Source organism: Musca vetustissima, unplaced genomic scaffold (genome assembly GCF_032173495.1).
Source record: "Musca vetustissima isolate MV318-11 ecotype Yass unplaced genomic scaffold, APGP_CSIRO_Mvet_v1 utg9448, whole genome shotgun sequence".
Taxonomy (NCBI): domain Eukaryota; kingdom Metazoa; phylum Arthropoda; class Insecta; order Diptera; family Muscidae; genus Musca; species Musca vetustissima.
The window spans coordinates 179,492-202,289 of record NW_026879574.1 but is presented as its reverse complement, the minus strand read 5'-3'; the positions used below and the strand labels follow the sequence as shown (position 1 = coordinate 202,289).

General features: G+C 34.0%; 1 protein-coding gene across 1 annotated transcript; it reads right to left on the bottom strand.

Moving 5' to 3' along the window:
* Positions 1-3,593: 3,593 nt before the first annotated feature.
* Positions 3,594-14,705, bottom strand: LOC133324501 (protein fem-1 homolog C). Its single transcript, XM_061533333.1, has 8 exons — positions 14,494-14,705; positions 7,975-8,297; positions 7,730-7,910; positions 6,372-6,547; positions 6,216-6,311; positions 5,411-6,108; positions 3,909-4,034; positions 3,594-3,830 (listed from the first exon to the last, which is right to left on the bottom strand). The coding sequence occupies exons 1-8, from the start codon at positions 14,703-14,705 to the stop codon at positions 3,606-3,608; spliced, it is 2,037 nt and encodes a 678-aa protein (XP_061389317.1). The 3' UTR covers positions 3,594-3,605.
* Positions 14,706-22,798: the final 8,093 nt, after the last annotated feature.

The following is a 22,798-nucleotide window of genomic DNA, read 5'->3' as shown; positions in this document are numbered from 1 at the left end:
AAATTCTCATAAAATAGGTTAACCCTGCAAAACCCTTCTAATGTAAATACCGCTTAATATGCGTTAAAATAAATATACAGCCTTATTCTGGATGTCAATTCCATGTGAATTTACTCGCTCTTTCTCTTCGCCTTATTCTGAACAACATTTTTCTGTGAATTTTTTCGCATTCTCGCTTTCGCCTTATTCTGAATGAAGTTCGAAAGCGAAAAAATCCGCTTTGGGGAAAAATTAGGTATTCTGAATTACAGGGAGTAGGAAATTTTGTGCGAAATTTTTCGCTAATAAATGTAAGGGGAGTTGACTACAAAAACATAAGTAATAACTATTTTTATGAAAAATATTTACACAATACTTATTCTATGACGATTTAGAATATTATAAATGATAGTAAGGAAATTTTTAACTGGAAAACAACCAATAAAATGCCATTGGAAATCCCATTGATAACGAAGCATGCTGAACCAATTATTGCAAAGAAATGTATGAAGGTAATAGGAAATATTTAAGTCGAGTTTGATTTTTGGAGGCGAAATACAGACATTTTGGGTGAGGATCTGTCCCTCAAGAAAAAAATTTAAAAAATTATGGAAAACCCAAATTTGCCTGATGAGCCGCTTAACAGTGAAAAACTTAAATAAAAATTATGAAAGAACAATTTTTTTTTTTCAAAAGCAAATCATAATTTTGGGGAATAAAATATCGGAATTAAATAAAAAGGCACATAATTATGTAGTGAAATAATAAACTGTGAATTAATTAATTAAATCGTTGTGTTTTTGCCATCATAAAAAATGTTCTTTTATTTGTAATCTATTGTAGTTGTTGCAACAAATTGCATCAAAACAATGAACAGCTGTTTGACATGCCATTTGTAGGTTGCCATATTTTCAAACTTTAATTTATTTTCTTTTAATTACAAAGCATTTATACAGCGGATTCTTGATATTTCACATTTGTATTGCTATATAGTTTAAATAACAATAAAAAGTAACAATTTTTAATAACAAAAATCAATAAATAATATATTGAAAAATGTTACACAATTAAATTACAATGGGGCAACACACATTGCAACTTAAATTACAATATGGCCACACACAGCGCAACTTAATTTACGATATGGCAACACGAATCTTTTTTCAACCACCGTTTTCGAAAACTCGAATCTGCATCTCGCATTTTTTGCATCTCCCTATTCATTCAGAATAAGGCGAGAATGTGAAAGCGAAATTTTTTTACATGCGAGATATCTCCCTAGCAAATATCCAGAATAAGGCTGATATTTTTAAACCCACCCTTAAAATAATATGCTAAGAAAATAATACTTAGTTTTGACATTCACTAAATTTAATATCTTATTAAGGGGTCCTCACCCCATTCTCGATTTTAAATTTTCAAGATTTTCATAGGGCTGGTAATTGAATACCTATGGTATAATTATGCCATGTTGAATACCAATGCATGTTAAAGTTTATAACTTTACACATATATAGTTGAAGATTTAAAAGAGAAGAAAACTAATTTGCAAAGTTTGGTTGTTGTTTTTATTTATGGCGGGTATGATAACTCCTCACTGGAAAATCGGAATCCGGAAATTCCAAGGGTGTTGGAAAGAGTACATGTCTGACTCTCGTATGAACTAAGATTATTAATTTCGCTCAAAAATTAACAAAATTTATTTTTTTTATGTAATTCGCCTATATTTGTTCACAAACTAAGTTAAAAAATAAGGATTGGCTTTATCCTAGTTCATACGATAGCTGTACATTCCCAGGGAAATGTGTCAAAATTTGGAACCGATTGGATTATTAGTTATATTTTTTGAAAAATTCAAGTTTCAGTTGGTCTTTGAAAATGTGTTGTTCTTTAACAAAATATTTTTCAAAAAATCCACTGTTATGGATTGCTCTTGAAAAATATTCCTTATTTTCATTTTATAGGAAGATTACATGAATACCTGCTAGTCTTCTCTATGGACACCTCGTGGTCTTGTATATCAAGCTATACAAACTTTTATATGGTCTGCTATATGAGAATACCCTTTGGTCTTTTAGAAGAACAATTCCTCTTGGCCTTCAAAGTGAAGTGACCTTCTTCTTTAGAAGGACTTATCATTAATCAAAACAACTTCTTGCCTTTTTATACCGTAAAAATACATCATTTTGGCTAAATAGTTATTCTTATACTGAGCAAAAAAAGGTTTGGCTATAGAAGATAAAGGGGTCTTCTCCAAAAAGAGATTTTCTTATAAAATACCATGAGATATTCTAAAAAAGTTGATATATCTTCTCAAAGAACACCAAGAGGACTTCTTATAAGACCAGGAGATCACCTCTATAAGAATAGAAGACCATAAATGGCCTTTAGATCTTCTTATATAATAACATGAAGTTTTCCTTTAGAAGACCATGAGGTTTTACTTCAGAAGTCTATAATATCTTCCAATATAAGCCTATGATGTAGAAGACCAAAATTGTATCCTATATACCAACATGAGGTATTGTTATAGAGGACCATGAGGTCTTCTAAGACTTTGCATAGAAGACGCTGAGGACTTCTTATTGAATAATATGAGGTCTTCGTGTAGAATATCATGAGGTCTTCGTATAGAAGACTATGAGGTCTTCTTAATGAAGAACATGAGGTCTTCGAGTAGAATGCCACATGGTCTTCTTATAGAAGACAATTATATCTTCTTATAGAAGATCATGAGGACTTCCTATCGAAAACTATGATGACATCTTATAAAAGACCATTAGATCTTCATATAGAAGATAAATATGTCTTCTTATATAAATCAATATGTTTTCTTATAAAATACCCAGATGTCTTCTTTCCTTGTCTTTCTTCAATGGAAAATTTGCCAACGAATGTATCCCTCATTTACTTTTGATTTGTCAGCTCTCCAAAAAGATTCAGTGAAAACATTTCCCATAGAAGATATATGAGCAAAAAGGTAGTTACTCATAAAACATTTCTTTCACATAGAGATTTCAGTATATTAAATAACAAAAGTATTTGTTAATAATAATAGTGGTAGATGTTTATTTAGTATAATAACTTAAGTGTGAAATAAATTACACTTGTTTAAGCTCAACAACTCCGGTGATTAAATGTGTGTATACATGTATGTATGAGTGTATAGTAAATTTTATTTTGTTTTTCTTTTTAAAATAAATAATTTCCTTATCATGTTTGTATATATATTTTTATATTTATATGTTGTATGTATGTAAGTAGTAGGTAATAACATTGTTGTTGTTTTTCTTTTATATTTTACAATCATTATTATTCGAGATTTATATATATCACTTGTATGCATTTATACATGTATTATAAGTTGATGATAATTGCATTGTATTGTTATTCATTGTTGTCATTGTATTTTATTTATTTACGTTTTTTAGATTATTTATGTAGTATTTATTTTTTAGTTTTCTTTATTAAATAAATCGTAAAAAATCATTCTCACAGTTGTAAAAATTAAATTAAAAACAGAACAGAAAACATATAATTTTTTGCCACATTTAGGATAAAAATAATTTCTTTGAATACTCATAGTTATGTTGCTGTTGATAATAATGACCATGACGATGACATTCTCAAGGTTCATGTTCTTTGACAAAAGTCTCTAAACATTTTGGTATTTGATTACGATACGGTATGCGATATTTACTAATTATTGTGGCAGCCAAACATTTAAGATTAATATAATTCATAAGTGGAATTGTATTTGCTGCATTCAATGCAATCAAATTATAGGGACGTTCATCCGATTTATTTGGTTGATCGAGATCGGCACCGTGATTCAGAAGTAATGTTATTATCTGTAAAATGAGAAGAAATGATACGAAGGATAAAAGAATGTTCGATGGTGAATGTGCTTGATGGTGTGTATACATTACCTCATTGCTGAAATTATATGGTTGGGCAGCTATATGCAGTGCAGTAGATTTGACTTCATTTTTGGCATTGACATTCATACCACAATTCAGCAGCAGCTTAATAACGGATGCATTTGGAAATATAACCTGATTGGGAAAAAAGAGAAAGAGAAAATTACAGAAGAAAGAGAAAAGAAAAAATACAAGAAGTTTTAGTAGAGAAGACCAAGAGGTCTTTTGCATAGGAGACCAAGAAGTCTTCGCATAGAAGACCAAGAAGTCTTGGAATATAAGGCCAGGAGGTATTTGTTTAGAAGCTGATAGCTCTTCATATAGACGACCAAGACGTCTTCGTATAGAAGACAAAGAAGTCTTCTTATAGAAGACCAAGAAGTCTTCTTATAGAAGACCAAGAAATCTTCTTACCAAGACCAAGAGGTCTTTTCCATATGGGAAAAAAAACCTTTTTCGTATAGAAGACCAAGAGGTCATTTGCATTGCAGACCAAGAAGTCACTAATAGATCTTTCGTACAGAAGACCAATATGTCTTTTTATAGGAGGCCAAGAGGCCTTCTTAGAGAAAACCAAGAGGTCTTTTGCTTAGGAGATCATGAAGTCTTCGAATAGTAGACCAAGAAGTCTTCTTATAGAAGACCAAGAAATCTTCTTACCAAGACCAAGAGATCTTTTCCATATGAGACAAAGAAGCCTTTTTCGTATAGAAGACCAAGAGGTCATTTGCATTGCAGACCAAGAAGTCACCAACAGATCTTTCGTACAGAAGACCAATATGTTTTTTTATAAGAGGCCAAGAGGCCTTCTTATAGAAGACAAAGAGGTCTTTTGCTTAGGAGACCATGAAGTCTTCGAATAGAAGTCGCAAGAACTTTTCTTATAGAAAGTCAAGAGGTATTTTTAAAGAAAATCAAGACGGTTTCTTACCAAAAACTAGGTCTTCTTATAGAATGTAAAGAAAACTTCTTATAGAGGTCCATAAGGTCTTCTATCTTCCAATGGTCTCCAGATCTTCCAATTTATCTTGCTATTCCATAAGGCGACCTCTTCGTCTTCCATTAATAAATCTATTAGTCTTCGATAGGACTATGGGGGGAGTCAATAAGGAGACCCAAAACTCTTCTATAACAATACATAGTGGTCTTCAATAAGAAAATCTGGGGTCTTCTAGTGGACCTCTTGGTCTTTTCTTTCTCTGACATATTTTTCTATCATCCAAAAAATACCTCTTGCCTGACCACCCGGTATTAAAAATAATCCTTTTAACCACTTCTTGGCTTTTTAAATAGAAATTTTTAAAAATCGTCATATTTGAATTTTGGTCTTCTCTTTCTCTGATATATTATTCATTCAAACGAAGACCACTTGCCAACTATAAAAAAAGGATTGCTTTTCCATGGGACCTCCTTCCGATCTTCTATAAGAAATCCCCTTGACAATTTATTGGTCTTTTGAATGGAAATATTTCAAAATCTCCATATTTTCTCACACACATTGTTATACTTACATTTAAATTCTCATCATTAAGCAGTCCGCTTTTGATAACATTCAAACGTGAAACGCACAAATGTAAGAGCGAGTCATTCGTGCAAGCACTTGTTATGTTGGCCTGTACCAATTTCCTCACCGACAAATAAACTTGGCGGGTTTCTTCGGCTGTTGACGCTGTGGCAAGTAACAAATATATGGCATGTGCTATACACTTAAAAATACTATCAAAATTCTCTTGTTGACGCCGTGAAATTGGACGTATTTGCAGCAGGGCATGACATTCGGCCACAGTCTCTGTCAGTAGTTTAAATACCGCTAGAACATCTTTAAAATATGGCAATTTTACATTACCAGAATTACTTTCACTCAAATCGGTATTGCGTTCATGTAATTCCAGCATAAGTCTTACTAACGCCTGTGCGGCAAAACATGTATCGAAATGCAATAGTGTATTGTGTTGAACACGAACTTCGAGCAACAGCGTCCACAGTTGTATACAACGTTGTAATTGCAGGGAATCAGCATATGAAGCACCACGAAATGTTAATCGGAAGAGGGTATCTTTGTGGGAAATACCTAAAATGCGTTCACATATAAGTAGGCTTTGTATACGCATTGCATCCATATCGGTGGAAATGTTATCGAGTTCTTCGAGTGTACGAAATTCTACAGCATTACGATAGGCTTCACGCAAAGGAACTTTTGGAAGTTTTTCTGGAATTGAGAAAAAATATTCGGATTAATTTATTTTAAACTAATTGACAAGTGAAATTATTCTCACTTTTGAATTACTTTATTATATCCAAATTTGCCCAACTTACCTATATATGGTGTTCGTGAAGCCCTTAGATGGTGTGCCAGACGCCAATGTAATATAGCCACCCGACTTTCATTGTGTTCATCCAAAAATGTTGATCCTAAGAAAAAGAATGAATTGTTTCTAATATTAAATTGATTTTAAATGATTGTTTTCTTACCTATTAACTCATGAGCTTCGGCTAATCTCTCCAAAGGATATTCTAAGTTATTTCGTAAATAGTCAAATATCTGATGAGCACCTTTCAGGCAGGCTGTTCGTAAAGCATCATCACCATGACGACTAACTGCATTTGGATTGGCACCATGTTCCAATAAAAGTTTTGTGGTTTCCAGTCTGAAATTGAAACGGTTTAAAAAGAAAACATAAAATATATATTTAAAATAAAAAGGTTTTGTGGTTTTCAGTCGGAAAAAACATCAAATAAAAATATATATTTAAAAGAAAGAATAACGGTGCTTTTCATCAGCACACTGTGGCCCGGGGTTAATGCCTCTGTGCATTTTTATTAATCATGCAGAAGGAAGTAAAATAAAGCCATAGATACTTCTGAGGATATACCTAAAATTGGATATATTTAAATAATAAATAAAAAAACAAAAAGAAAAGTAGTAAAGTCGGATTTCAACAAAATGCAATAACGTCATTCTAGTCTCAGTTTGTCGTGTCAATCCGACAAACATTAGGAGTTTGGTGCACCATTTACCTTAAATTGGACGCAAATATATATGTGAGCTATATCCAAATCTGAACCGATTGTCACGAAAGTTAGCACACATCATTCTAGACCTAATTCCGTACGCTGTACCAAATTTCGTGCAAATCGAAGAATATATAGGGTCTTTGGTGCACCATTTATCTAAAATCTTACGAAAATTCATATGGGAGCTATATCTAACTCTGAACCGAACTTCACGAAACTTAGCACATATCATTCTAGACCTAATTCAGTACGCTGTGCCAAATTTCGTGCCAATCGAAGAATATATAGGGTCTTTGGTGCACCATTTACTTAAAATCGGACGAAAATGTATATAGGAGCTATATCTAAATCAGAACCGATTTTTCGCAATTTCAATCTGTACTCTGTAACATGGGCAGACAGACGGACGGACGGACGGACATACATAAATAAATACATAAATCGACTTCGAAAGTGATTCTATGCATATTCTCAAAATGAACCATGTGTCTATCACGTTTCCTTTTGCCTATTACAAACATATGCACAAAGACATAATACCCTGTACTACAGAGTGTGGTGAAGGGTATAATAATTTTTCAAGAACCATCTTAGGCGTGGATTTTTTAATTGTTTTTTTATAGGGGCATCAGAGGCATCTAGATCAAATCTAGGTTTGCTCTAAATCCTTCAGGATTTCGACATAGCTCTTATATACAATTCCTTCGATTTCATATAACTGACGCACATGATAAATATGTAGTTCCCATTGATAATTTCGTACGGATTCATATCCATGCTTTTAAACTCATAATTGTCTACCCTATATTACTCACCTGTGTTCTTGTATGGCATAATGTAACGCCGTCTTGCCCTGTATATCGACAGCATTAACGTCACATCCTTTACGTATTAAATATAAGCACAGTTCCGGTGATTGAACTGAATTAATTAAACAAGTTCCACCGTTAATATTTGGACGTTTTATATCGGCACCATTTTCGACCAAAAATTTGACTAAAACAAAATAAATAACATTCAATTACTATTTCAATAAATAAAAATTTCATTACAAACTCACCCATTTCCATGTGTGTCATATAGCAGGCACTACGCACCGGCGTCGATCCAGTATCGGATGCTGCATTTATATCACTACCAATACGTAGTAAATACTTAACCATGGGTAAATTATTTGATACGGCTGCACACCACAGCGGTGTAGCTATATGATATGAACGATCTTCCGGCGCTTCGAAAATACCTTTTTGTTCGATATCAGCTTCACAGATGGTGACTAGATATTCAGCAATTGGTACACAACCACGACTGCAGGCAATAAACAAGGGAGCACAACCACCTCTCATGCGTCGGACAATTTCACGTCTGGTCTCGCGATTGTAACTGCAAAAAATAAACAAAAATAAGATTTAAAATTTGTATTAATTACAGTTGAAAACAGAGTTATGGCTAGTGAATATGACGTCAAGTTCAAGCGTATAGAAATTATGAGTTTTCCGCAACATAAAAATGAATAACTGTAAACCTTGAAAATATTTTAAGCCGAGTGATACACCTCTTTTATGAGGTCATGTCATAGATCATACCATACATACATAATTTGTTTTATTTTAGTAAAAATAATCATATCCGATATGTTTATAGCATGCATCATACTGTGGTCAACTCACTTTCAGGGTTGATTTATACCTGTTCGCACGACTGTCGTCTACATATAGGTAAGTGAGGTGAAGGAAGCCCAGGCTTATTATGGTCCCTCTTTCATAAAAAACATGGTAGTTAGCAGCACCAGATTCAAACATCTCGATATACACAACGCCACCTGGATTTCTCCTGATCAAGCAACGAGAAATCAAATTGATCATGTTGTGATAGACGGAAGGCATTCATCTAGTGTATTAGACGTTGAACGATCCGAGTATCGAATATCGATTCGGACCACAATCTTATAGCAGCCATGGTTCGCATTCGTCTTAATGTTGCAGCAAAGGTGCGATCTAACACAACACGGAAACTCGACGTCGAAAAGCTGCAAACACAACAGGTAGCAGAGGCCTACTCCGTTCACCGCCCACCTGCTTGACGAAGGCACTTCTTGTCCCGATAATAGTATAGAAGCAAGAAAAACGCGAGCGTGAGCAAATCGAGATGTACAGGAGTCAGAATGAAGTCCGGAAATTTTACCAACGGGTAAAACACCAAACCAAAGGCTGGTAAGGAGCACGCACCAGCTGATTAATACAATTTGGCCAGAGCAAGTGTCCCGTGCACAAAAGGGAGACAAAACGATATGTGCCAACTATAGAGGAATTAGTCTTCTTCCCATCGCATATAAAGTGCTATCCAGTGTACTGCGTGAACGCAGTATTGATCCATGTCAATATTGGACGACCATACCAATGCGGCATCAGACCTGGCAGATTCACCATTGACCAGATTTTTACTTTGCACCAAATCCTGGAGAAGACCCACGAAAAACACATCGACACGTTCCACCTATTCTTCGACTATAAAGACGCATTTGACAGCTCTATCGGTTCAGAGGTTTTTAAAGCCATGTTCGCGTTCGGCATTCCTGCAAAATTAATACGGCTATACAGGATAACTTTAAGTGGCACAATGTCAGTTAAATCGGAAAGTACATATCGGAGCCCTTCAATACCGAACGAGGATTCAGACAAGGTGATCGTTTGTCGTGTGACCTTTTTAACATCCTGCTGGAAAAGGTCATACTAGAGGCAATGGTGAACAGAAATGGCACTCTGTACACCAAACAACATATCGCTCATTTGCATAACTATGAAAAAAGCAAGCAAAACTAAGAAAGAAAAACGATTTTGCAGAAAATGCGTTTTCAATTTACTCACACTTTATATGGGACAGAGGAACTTTTACAGCTTCTCAATTAGAGCGTGAAAGAGATATTCACATTTTTTACACAACATGAGGTCTATTAAAGCGAACAATCGTGCAGCATTAACTCCAAAATCACGTTTTTTGAGTTATGACTGTCTTGCAGCAAATGAGCGATATGTTTATCGCCTACACTGATGACATCGATATAATGGGACGAACATTGCGAGCGGTAACATCCACCTTTGAACAAATTGCCATCTGGCAGGAAATGACGAGAAGACCAAGCTGATGAAGCATGGGTACTTGCGCAAGCAGATGAGGCAGCCCTTGGGGTGTTTGAGAGAAAAATTCTCCGAAAGATCTATGGGCCGATCTGCGTCGACGGTAAATATCGGCGTCGAATGAACCACGAGCTTTAGAATCTGTATGCGGACATCAACATAGTCAGTCGTATTGAGCTGCAGCAATTACAGTGGCTAGGCCATGTTGTGCGAATGAATGAAAATGTCCCAGCTCAAAAGGCATACTGATCGTTCACGCAGAAGGGGAAGGCCACGAATTAGATGGAAAGACCAAGTAAAGACAACATCTCGGAACATGGACTTTCAAATTGGAGGAGATGCGCACAAGACCGACGCACTTGGAAATCTTTTTTAAGCTCGGCTTATGGAACAGCCGTTCTGTAATAAGCCATATAAGTAAGTAGAGGTTAAAAAGATTGTCAGTCCTTTTCTCTCACCTAAGAAATAATGAACTGATGAACGTTTCCTCGTCAGAGGGGCCTACGATCCGAATAACGTCTTTTACATCAGCCCATTGTGTAAAAACAATAGGACTGTTACAACTGAACTGAGGCAATACAAATTGTCTAATGTAAATCGGATTTATTTTCCCCATTTCTTATCTAATTTCGATGAATTTTGGTTCGTTATTCCTAAGTGGAACACATTTCACATAAGCCTATCCATTGTATCGACAACATGTGTTGAAGCAACGGAAAAATGACTCTTGACCATTTCATGGGAGCTATGTAGTAACATGGACTATAGAAAATACGCCAAATTACAACCACTTCGTAATTCTAAAATATTATCACTTCGCTTGTAAAATCTATAGAGGGGATAGTCTCTTATAAGTGGGCTGGCTATATCAAAGCGAAAACCCATATTGATAATTTTTGGTAGGAAGATTTGGAACCCAAAATATTAATTAGAATCAATTTTTATATTTAGACATATCATGAATTGTCCCTATGTTTGAGTAGTTAAATCATAACGTTTTGCATACTGTATTACATTTATTGGCCTAAATGCTTTGTTAAAATTGAAATAAATAAAAACAATTGGTACAACCTTCACGAGCTTCCAAAAACTAAACTGTTAAATTCACTTTCACTTCATTGATGTATTCTCAACATCTTAAATGGTTATGCAAATTCATTGTTTTGTGTAAATATTAACGTTGTTCAGTTTTCGACTTTCTTTGATTGTTCTAAGTGTGAGAAATAAGGTCATCACGCAAAATATTCTTAAAACTGGTTTTGTATTTTGTCATAATGTGAAATGTATTACAAAGTAAAATCAGAAAACGAAGACTAAGTCGCAGGGGTCGATCAAATGATCATACTCAAATTAAATCAAAAAATTCAACTTGCCTTAGGGTTTCAAGATTCAACATGTTTACAAAAAAGTTGTTTACTTTCTTTGCATAAGATGGATTATATTAACATGCTCTCACACAATTATTCAAGGACAAATTGATCACAAATCATTGTTCTCCTACAAATAAAAATGTATTATTTGGGGACAAAAAGCATTTAATTACACTATCGGACAAAATAAAGTGCAAAAGACGAAAAAATATGTTAATACATAGACATTTTTTTGGTTTTTTATGAATTCCTATTAAACCACATTTATTTAAGACGTAGTGTATAGTATATAAAAAATATAAAGCTATTTTTGGTAGTTCAATCAGAAACAGAAAAACCATAAAAACATAATTTCACCATTGCTTCCCAGAATGTTGTAACGTTTGTTCGCGATTCCATCCGTATTTTGGTATCTAAAATGGTCCATAGATGTTCGATAGGGTTAAAATCTGGGCTCTGAGGGGGCCATTCAATACATTTTTCTTTAATAAATTGTTTTGCCGTTCGGCTAGTATGTTTAGGATCGCTATCCTGCTGAAAAATAAACGATCTCAATTGCACTTCTCGTGCACTTTCTTCGATATTTTCACTCAAAATCTTTACGTAGTCTTTTCCTGTCATTCTGCAATCAATTTTTACTAGGCGACTGACTCCCGTTGTAGAGAAGCACCACCATACCATAAGGTTACCTCCATCATGTTTAACTGTATGAATAAGATTCTTCGGTCTCAGCCTTTCTGAGGGTTCGCACCATACCCGCTCCCTCCTTTTCTCATTCTTCAATTCAAATTTGAATTCGTCTGTCCAAATAACTCTATCCCAAAAGGTTTCTGGCATATGTATGTACTTTTTGGCGAACAAAAGTCCTTTTTTATATTTGCGACGCGCATTAGTGGTTTTTTCTTTGCGAAGAAGCTTCTCATACCTCTTTCACTCTTCTATTGAAATGTGGTCCTCATCCAGTTTAGAGGTACCGCGCTTCCTTCAACAAAGATATTTACAGCTATCATTAGATCCAACACATTTATATTTTTCATATATTTTTCTTGCATCTGATACCGAAATTTTATTTATTTATTTATTTATTTTTTTTTTTTTTTTTGATAAATTAACATAAGTCATGCCTTTTGACTTATGATAGAATGTGTGAAGTTTCATTGAAATCGGATCATTTAAATGGTGCACCAAACTCTAAATTTTTCCTTTGAAAGAGCTGGAGGTATTCTCCTTCCTATAGGAGAGCTAGAGGTAATCTTTTTTCTATAGGAGAGCTGAAGGCATTCTTCTTCCTGAGGAAGAGCTGCTGGTATTCTTCTTCCTGATGAAGAGCTGCTGGTATTCTTCTTCCTGTGGAAGAGCTGCAGGTATTTTCCTTCCTGCGGAAGAACTGCAGGTATTCTTCTTGCTATGCAAGAGCTGCAGGTATTATTCTTCCTTTGAAAGAGCTGTAGGTATATATTCCAAATAGACGTATGCGAAGTTCTTTGAAATCGGTTCAGATTTAGATATAGCTCCCATATATATTTTCATCCTAGTTCATGCCAATGGTGGACCGAGGAGAGCTTAAGTTTGGTGGCGTTACATAAAAAATGTTGCAGAGAGTATTAGATTGAAAATTGTTGAAATCTGAAATCTGATGATGTACCAAATAATTAAATTTTTTCGATTAGGACGAATTTCTGCACAATGTATAATATTGGAGCTACAATAACGCGTATTGGAGTTTGTAAAATATGTTCATATGTAAATATAACCCCTATATATTTTTGTCTGAGTTCATGCAATTTGTGCACTAAATAATAAAGGTTTCACTTTTCCAGTTAAAACTTCCAAGATGTACCAATTATGTAAATTTTGACTTGTTTCATAAATACCGTTATATATCCGTGGTAATTTCTGTTCTCTGTACAGTACACATAAGTATTTTGAATAAAAAAACATTTAAAAATATTCCAAACGAACCGAGGGTTAATCAAACCAAATTTCCCTTCAGGTGTGTGCTAATGAGGTGACCGGCACTATACATGAATGATCGAAGTGTGCTACAACTTCTAAGTATAACCATCAAAAAATTTGTTGAGAAATAGATAAACACCTCTTCTATAGGTTATTCTATCTCTATATTAAAATTTATATAATATTGCTTGACATATTTTTATAATTTTCTAAGATCGCAATGATGCAATGAGACCTTAGGTAAGTGATCGATTATTTAGAATAATTAGAAAACAGAATGGTTTATATCATTCCCGTAATACATAGTCTATTATATTTTAATAGTATAACACAATGTCCAATTTGAAGTCTAGCACGTCATGGATCGATCGTTCTAGACCTCTAGCAAGACAAGATTATCTCTGGAACAAGTTTATTTAAAAGCAAATCATGTGTTCGCTCTATTCAAAAACAAAAGTGATCATCAGGATCCCGTTTTTTGAAATCACAACTCATTGCATTATTCATAGCTAACTGCATAAAGTGTTCCGTATTTTTTAGAATAAAAATAAAAAAACTCGTTTTTATTAATATAATAAAAAAAATAGGAAACTCTGGCAACCAGGCAGGCGGGCAATCGTAATAAAATTCAAAGAGAAATAAAATCTAATGAAATGATCGGTCAAAGAGACTAAAGAGCATGTGGCAACGATCGACCGGTATGAGATTGGCTGCTGCATAATGTTTGTAAACATTGCCAGTGGTTCCGGTTTGCATTTGTATTTTTTTTTTTTGTTATTGTTTTGGTTGACTTTTGCTATTTTGACGAAAGCGCACAATAAAAATAACAACAACACGAATAAAAAACCAGAATCATAAACAGAGAACATTAAATAAAAAAGAGAATCATGATTTTGAAAATGAATGGAACAATCCAAAAGCATCAATAATTGTTTGACAAGTTCATTGACTTGTTCTCAATGTTAGCGAAAATGAAAAAAAAAAAAACAACATCAAAGCATGCAGACTCAGATGATTAGCTGCTATAATTAAAGTGAATGTGAATTATTATTAATAGATATTAATTTCTATTGTTTTAAGGAAACAAATATTTTGTGTTTTTTTTTTTCTACTTACCTTTCCAGTTCCTCGCGTAGACGTTTCGATATTGTCGAATTTTCGGTACATTTGCGTATTTCTTCGTGTAAGTCATAACTTAATTTGGCAATTTTCAGCTGCAATGGTGGTACGGGAAACGATGAGCTGTTGGAGTATTTGCCGCCGCCACCAACTTCAGCTTCAGATTTGACAAATTCCACAAAACTCATTAAAGGAGCTGGATTGGCCATAACTAAAATGGATGATAACAAACACACACATACATACAAATAAGGATGAGGAAGGGAAATGAACAACAAAAGAAGAAGAAGGAGATAAGAAAACGAGTTGTAATATGACGTCAATTACATAAATATTCCAGTAATAATAACGACAACAACAAGTAGAAAAGTTGTTAAGTTCGGCCGTGACGAACTTTTTATACCCTGCTCAATGAGGTGGGTTCGTAAAATATCTTAAAATTAAAATTAAGAACCTTAAATACTAAATTTGTGTTATTTCGTTAGGAAAATGCGTTTAGAGTCATCAAAATACCTAAAATGGGGTGGAACTTTTAAAAAGGAGACTAAAATCTTCAAAATACCGAAAAATGGGCGTGACCTTTAAATGGGGCATGTCAAAACTTGAACCTATATAAAATGCGGCAATCCTTTAACAATCCGGCCATGTGACAGGAGTCTATGTCCAAACAAGGATCTATATTGAAAAAGTTTACGAAGATACATTTCAACTAGCAAGAACCCGAACAGTCAAGATGATCTTTCGATTAAATATCGGATCATTTCCAGGACACAATTAGCTTTGTTAATGAACGACCAAATTGAATTATTGTGTTAACTGAACTTTGCAAGCCTTCAGGTACAAGTCTTTATGTAAAATATGATGTAATGACTATTGAGGAAGGTTAGGTTTGGGGATGTGCAATCCACTAACTGTGACTGCAACACTCGGAGACCTTCCGGTCCACTGTAATAATCGAAGTAGAAAGATGAGGAGTTCTGTAGAGGAGAAAGGGGTTAGAGAAGACAGAAGCTAATCAAGAATTAAAGAAGAAAGTAAACAATAGAAAGTTTGAGTGTTGATGGTTGTAGAAGTTTGGACAAAAGCATGTTATGTGCCCAGGTTTCGCTTTCCCATCCACTTCAGATTTCTGACGATGTTATAGATTAATGCAGTTTCCACAGTTGAATAGAAGGCTAGATGCGGTGGAAAGTGAACAACCACTAATATATATCGTATGTAGGCCAGAACTGGAATGAGGCACAGGAGATGTTCAATTGTGTCCGTCTCCTCCTTGTCATCACAGAGTCTGCAGTAATCAGTAACATCATGGTCCCTTTCAATTGGCCCCTTAGTTTAATTTTAGCTTTGCTCAGAGTCGGCCCGATAGATCTTGACACATTGCACCCAGGTTCGTTGTGCCAAAATTCATTGGTTGGTTTAATTGTATCAGCGATTGCTAGATTTGTAGATTGAGATCCTCATTTAGCTAATTCGTCTGATTTTGCATTGCCCATGAAATCACAGTGCCCTAGTACCCATCACAGGCGATAGCTGTTATTTAGTGTTTCCAAAGCTGTTCTACACTCGAGAACGACCTAAGACTTGATATTACACGATTTGATGGCATTACTGTCCACAAAGGTATTCAATGGTTCAACGATCTCTTCATGCAGACTTGTTATCAATTCTGCTGCCTTGCTAATCGCAAAGATTTCTGCTTGGAAAATCCCTACAGTTGTATACAACTTGTAGGTATGCTGAATTTCTGAAGAAACGATTTTTTAAAGAATATTTTTCTAGGAAACGAGCCTACTGATGATTCCCGTAGAACGGGAAGGGAAGACCAATATGGAAAGACCAAGTAGAAAACAACATCTTGGAACGTGGTCTTCCAAATTGGTGGATTTGCGCACAAGACCGACGCGCTTGGAAATCTTTTTTAATCTCGGCTTATGGAACAACCGTTCTGGTACACAGACCAGTCGATAGCTGTTAGTAAGTGTTTCCAAAGCTGTTTTACACTCGAAGACGACCTCTGACTTGATATTAGAGGATTTGATTTGGCTTTAAGAAACGATGGCTGTCATCAAAGATAGTGACGCGGTTCAACAATCTCTGCATCCAGATTTCCTTCCAAATTGCCAAGACTTCAGCATTAATACAAAATGGGTATCATTTTAACGGGTTTTAAGGCCCAATCTTTTGATATACAATAGATATGGCCACATATCGCACCATTTTGAAGAGAGCAAATTGTAGTCTTTCATTATAGTCAATATTTTTTGACTGTATCTCCCAAACGCGAACCCAAACTTCCTGATCAAATAACCGGGTAAACGGGAATTTGAACAAGTCTAGTTTAAGGCCCCCTCGCGGATAGTTTTGAAACTTTTACCACATGTAGTCCTTGGGGCCCTAATTACAATGGTATACTTTTTTTCTTGCGGGAATCTGTATTTCCGGAAATATGGGCATCCAATATTCCGTTGGGACCCTTGGATTTTCTCCCTTTTTTAAAATTTACCAAGGCAATGTGGGTATCAATTTAAAGCGCTTGAAGCCCAGTGATTACAAAAAAAAATATTTCATACAATCTGAGATATGGGTCTCCAAAATTCCTCTGGACCCTTCTTCAATTTTGTAAAACAGTATGGGTGTTTTAAGTCTTTCTCCTGTGGGAATTTAAGTCTTTCTCCTGTGGACAGGTGACCACTTCGGCTACGTGATCGTATCTCCTTTTAATATGAATTGTGTTTATGTAAGAAAGACTTTAAACGCTATAAATTATTGCCTCAGTAAATTTGAAATATCGTGAGAAATTATAAGGGTCCCAACGGAACTTTGGACGTCTATATCTCCGGAAATACCGATTTTCGCAAGAAAAAAGTATACCGTTGTAAGCAGGACCCCAAGAACTACATGTGATAAAAATTCCACAATGATCCGCGAGAGGGTCCTAAACTAGACCTAAGCCAAAAGCTGATCGTTTTTACTAAAATAGATTTGTTTCGGAAAATGTAATCGGGTAGCGGAAATGTTCATCTATCCCGTGCCGAAAGTAGTATATTTTTGATAATGTTGACGGATACATTCATTTTTCAACAGCGAACATACAAGGAGTGGTAGGAGTATTGCAAACTTTATGGTAATTTCAATGCAGGACATCGGACGGATGTGCCTAAATCGATGCAAATTTTAATTTTCACTAGGATTTCCGATAAAAATGTCTAGGTGTTACAAATGGAATGACAAATATACACTGCACTACCTTCTAGAGTGGAGGGTATAATGATTGATAAAACCCGAACACACACACACAGCCGTCGAGCCCAAGCAAGTAGTAGACAAAGGATGATGATAAGTGTGGAATTTATTATTTTTTTTCCTCTTGTCTCGCCTTGGTAGTATCTATAAAAAATAATCACATGTCCCTTTTTTATACGCCTTAGTACATGAGTAGAAGACGAACAGAATGTATATGTAATGACAGAGCCGCAGCAACAACAACAAAGACGACTATTACAATAATGCACCACCACCTACACTATCGCTCTGCGATGTTGTTGTGGTTAATTTTACATCAATATGTCTGTCGGTCTGTCTGGTACCCTATCCCCCACCTCGAGTGAACTATTTTTTTTTTGTATTTGCAAATTGTTGGTTGGTTATCCCCAGAAAGGTATCTAAGTAAAGATGTATGTCAATAATTCTGTTACTGCACACATCAAAAACAAACAAACGAACAAAACGAAATTAATGTTGTGTAAAAATAAAAACTATTTCTTTTTTTGGGTTGTAGCGTCTTCTGCTTCTTCTTTTGGGTTTCAATTGCTGTTGTTGGCCAATATCTTATTTTGTTACTGCACTATTTCTTTCGTGGATTAATTTGGCCATATATATTTTTTATTTGTATTGCTTCTTTTTTGTTTTGTTAAGACATCGCAATAAGGTGAAAGTTAATTTAATTTTTTTCTCCTTTTCTGCTCATTCAATTTGTAATCGATAATTGTATAATTAATTGTATTTATGGTCTTAACGTAATACCACCGACGACACACATACGCCCAATTATAAAAAAAATATTTTGCTATGTGTAATTTCTTATTATCGCATAATTTTCCGTATTTGTTTATTTTACTTCCGCGAAAAAATTGCACTTGCAATAACAACAACTATAAACTTTCTTTTCAAGGCAATTTCTTTGCTTGGGGTTTTTATTTCGTTTCACTTTTTTGTTATATATTTAATTTATTTTTGTATAATATTAATAATTATAAATCACAACGCACAATTTTATCAATACTAATCAATTTGTTGACTTTTGTATATTTATTTATATGTATTAAATTTGCAATATTTTAGAATTTAATTTTTTCTCACAACTCCGGGAAACGAGAAACAAAACGCACAAAGTACCCGAGAAGACTATGAAGCCGTTGATTTGTGTTTGTCGTTTTTACACGCTGTCGTCGCTAATGCCGAGTATTTTAACGGCGTCAAAAACGTATGTGCTGCCAAACAGCTGTTTTTCTTGTTAGCAATTATGAACTGGGTGCAACTTAAATGAAGACGTATAGTATAACGACATAAATTTTTATTTTCATAAAATTTTAAATGAAGCATTCATTTTAAAGGACCTTTTCAATAGTTTTTCTTGAAAAATTTGGAGTGGATTTTTTTTTAATATTTTGAACAACCAACTGAAAAGTAAATTTTTTAAAAGTTTTTTTTTTTCAAGGATCAGTACAGTCCATGAAAAAAGGAGGTAGATACATGGTTCTTTTTGAAAACATGCACAGAATCACTTTCTGAGTAGATTTATGCATGTCCGTCGTTTGTTGATGTTAAATTGTAAACAAGGTACGGGTCACATTTGTGATCCGAATGACAATTTTGAGGGAAGCGAATTGTATTTAAGGTGATTTATCAAACCAAAAATGCCCATAAAAATCCACATAATGGTCAACAACAATCTCACCGAGATTTCATTAAGAAGCCAATAAAATTCGAAGCCTATTTTTTATTATTTTTATTAAAAATTTACATCCAATTTTTTTATCATCCATTTTTATTCATATATTTCTTTTTTACGGCGTCTTATTTGCACAATTTATAAATTTGAATGTCGGTTTGAAAAAGGCATGAATGATAATATGGCTGCTGCAAACAACACAACAAAACTGTAACAACGATAAGTTATCAAACTGTCACTCAAAAAGGATAGTGTGTACACCGCTTAACACTAGAACGCCGAAGGCGGTCATTTTGACCGCTTTCCAATTTCAAGTAAAAAGCAACTGTGCATTTAATGACACTTTTTTTGAAGCGTGGATTTTTTATGAATATATCTTCCAACAACTGAAGCATGGAATTTCAAAAGAGTATTTATAAAGCACCAACTGAATTGTAAATTTTGTAAAGAATATATTTTTATCGACTAAATGAAGCGTGGATTTGTTAAAGAATATATGTTCAAGAACAAACTAATCCGTACATTTTTCAAAAAATATGATGAGAGGATTTTTAAAAAGACCAACTAAAGTAAGGATTTAAAAAAAAATATTTTTAAGCATCAACCGAAGCATTTATTTTTTTAAGAATAATTTTCAAGGATCAGCTGGAGCGTGAATTTTTTAAGAGTTTATTTTCAAGAACAGGGATTTTTTAAGAATAATTGTCAATGACCAACTGACGAGAGAATTTTTTAAAGAATATTTTTCAAGGACCAACTAAAAATATTATTCAAACAAAGCCTGTATTTTCTGAACAATTGGTCTATTCCCTTACTGCAAGAATCTACTACTTTTTACTACGATAACGAATTTTCCTTTATGATATCGAAGAAAATACTAAAATCTAGTAGATTCTTGCTGTACGGGAACAGACCAAATATTTTTCAAGAACCAAAACAGGGTGTGTATTTTTTAAACGACACTATTTCATTGGCCAAATCAAGGAATGTATTTTTATACCCTTCACCATACTATGGTACAGGGTATTATGTCTTTGTACATATGTTTGTAACAGGCAAAAGGAATCGAGATAGACCCATGGTTCCTTTTGAGAATATGCATAGAATCACTTTCTGAGTCGATTTATGCATGTCGTCTTATAGTACGTTTACATTTAACCGGATTTCGTTAACCCAGTGGGTTTCAATTGTCAATTCCTTTGCATATATGTCAAATAAATCCTCATAAAGTAGGTTAACCCGGTAAAAAGTTCTAATGTAAAAGCCGTTTTACGATCCGATTTGAATGAAATTTGGTACATGTCACTAATTTGGCCCAGGGACGAGATTTATATATAGCTCCAATATATAGTTTCGTCCGATTTTATGTAAATGGTGCACCAAACTCCCAATATTGGTTCGATTGAGACAAAAATTTGCACAAAGTAATAAATTAGGTCTAGATTGATGTATGCCAAGTTTTGTTGAAATCGGTTCAGATTTAGATATAGCTTTCATATATAGTTTCGTCCGATTTTATGTAAATGAAGATCCATACTGCTAATATTGGTCGGATTGAGACAACATTTTCCACAGAGTACTGAATTAGATCCAGATTGATGTATGCGTAGTTTTGTTAGAATCGGTTCAGATTTAGTCCGATTTTATGTAAATGGAGCATTGACATTCAATTTTTCATAAATTTCAGATTGGTATGTATATGTGTTGCTTTAATTTAGTTCAAATATCTATGTACTCAGTTAAATTCGTCGGATTCCATTTCATTGGTCCTCCAAAGATGCTATGTCTATTCTATCAAAAGGACAGTGTACATGAGCATCTCTTTTATGTACCCAAAGCGGTGAAGGGTATCATATAGTCGGCCCGTACGATTTTTGAACTTTTCTTACTGGTTTAAAAAAAGTTTTTCAATTACAAACATATTGCGTGGTTTTTATAGATTATTTTTCAAAGATCATGAATATTCTATAGATTTTTTTCAAGAATCTTCCAAAGCGTCGATTTGAAAGAGTATTTTTGCAATTGCCTTATTAAGTGTAGATTAATAATGGGATATTTCTTAAAGAACAACAGAATTGTGGCTTTAAAAAGTATTTGTTTAAGGCCCATCTAATTCCGAAGAGTACATATTTAGTATTTTTAATAAAATACTTGAGTATTTTTTACCAAAATATTTTTTCAATAAATATCAGATGTGTAAATAAATTCCTTAATAAAACGTTATTAAAGGCTTCAGTTTTACAAATTATTTGCCCATTTTTAATGAAACAAAAACTATGAAATACAATAAACCCTGCTTATTCATGCTTATTAGTTAAGTGATGGCAACCCCCTTTAAAAATAATCTGACACTTGTTGACATTTTCCGTTATTTTACATGACAGAGGAAATGACGCTTCAGTAATGGCGCGTTTAATGATCAATACAGACGTTTTTTATGAGAAAATTGTTCTTATAAGAAAAATTCGCGAAGAAGAGAGTTTTTTTACAATAATTTTGCCAGCAATAGGCGAGTTAATAATATAGAGTCGTGCGTTGTGGTGTTTATGTTGTTGTGTGTGTTTAACAATTAGTTTATCGGGATTTCAATCGAATACTGTGAGCCGTTTGTGTTTTACTTTGAAAAAGTTGCCTGAAATAATTCAACAATTTTATGGATATAAATTTTGTAGGTTTCGGTTATAGGGAAAATCGTGTACAATATGCTAGTTTCCTCTCGAGTATCGGGATGTGATTCAAAATGTATTCCTTCGGTTATATGGTTGTGTGTTCCATTGTGTCCGTTTAATTTTATTCGGTAGAAAAAAACTGAGAAAATATGACAATAAGTTTTGCTGAATTTTCCGACAATGTAATTTCCATTAGATTCTGTGAATATGCTCTAAGCTTGCCTCTCCATCTTATTTCATTCAATTCTCTTGAAATTCTCCCCATAAATAGTACGGTTTCGGATTAATGTGATAACATAGTGGTGAGTATTTATGATTTTACTACTAAAACTTATAATTATAATTTGATATTTAAATTGTTCTTCCAGATAAAATAAATATGCTTTAATTCGTTCATTTTCTCAAATCGTTTAATAATCGTGTATATAAATGTCTCCTCCGGTGTTCGTTAAAATCGTGGTAAATTTTGTGATGCTTTTAGGTTTCCATTATTTTCGTTGAGGAAGTTTTTATCCCCTGAGTTAATATAAATATCAATGGAGGTGAGTAAACATGACTAGAATAACAATCAAATTATAAAATTAAAATTAATTTCAGGTAAACTTGGAACTGAAAATTTTTGAAATATTTATTCCTACATCTAGGACCACAAGGTAGAATATGGATATCACTTGATTAT

What these genes read in the sequence shown, in the direction of transcription:
- LOC133324501 (XM_061533333.1), bottom strand. Translation starts at nt 14,705, where the DNA reads ATGGCCAATCCAGCTCCTTTAATGAGTTTTGTGGAATTTGTCAAATCT. An exon ending in TATGACACACATGGAAATGG is followed by an intron (nt 7,911 to 7,974) that starts GTGAGTTTGTAA and finishes ATTTTGTTTTAG; the next exon opens with TCAAATTTTTGGTCGAAAAT. An exon ending in TATGCCATACAAGAACACAG is followed by an intron (nt 6,548 to 7,729) that starts GTGAGTAATATA and finishes TTTCAATTTCAG; the next exon opens with ACTGGAAACCACAAAACTTT.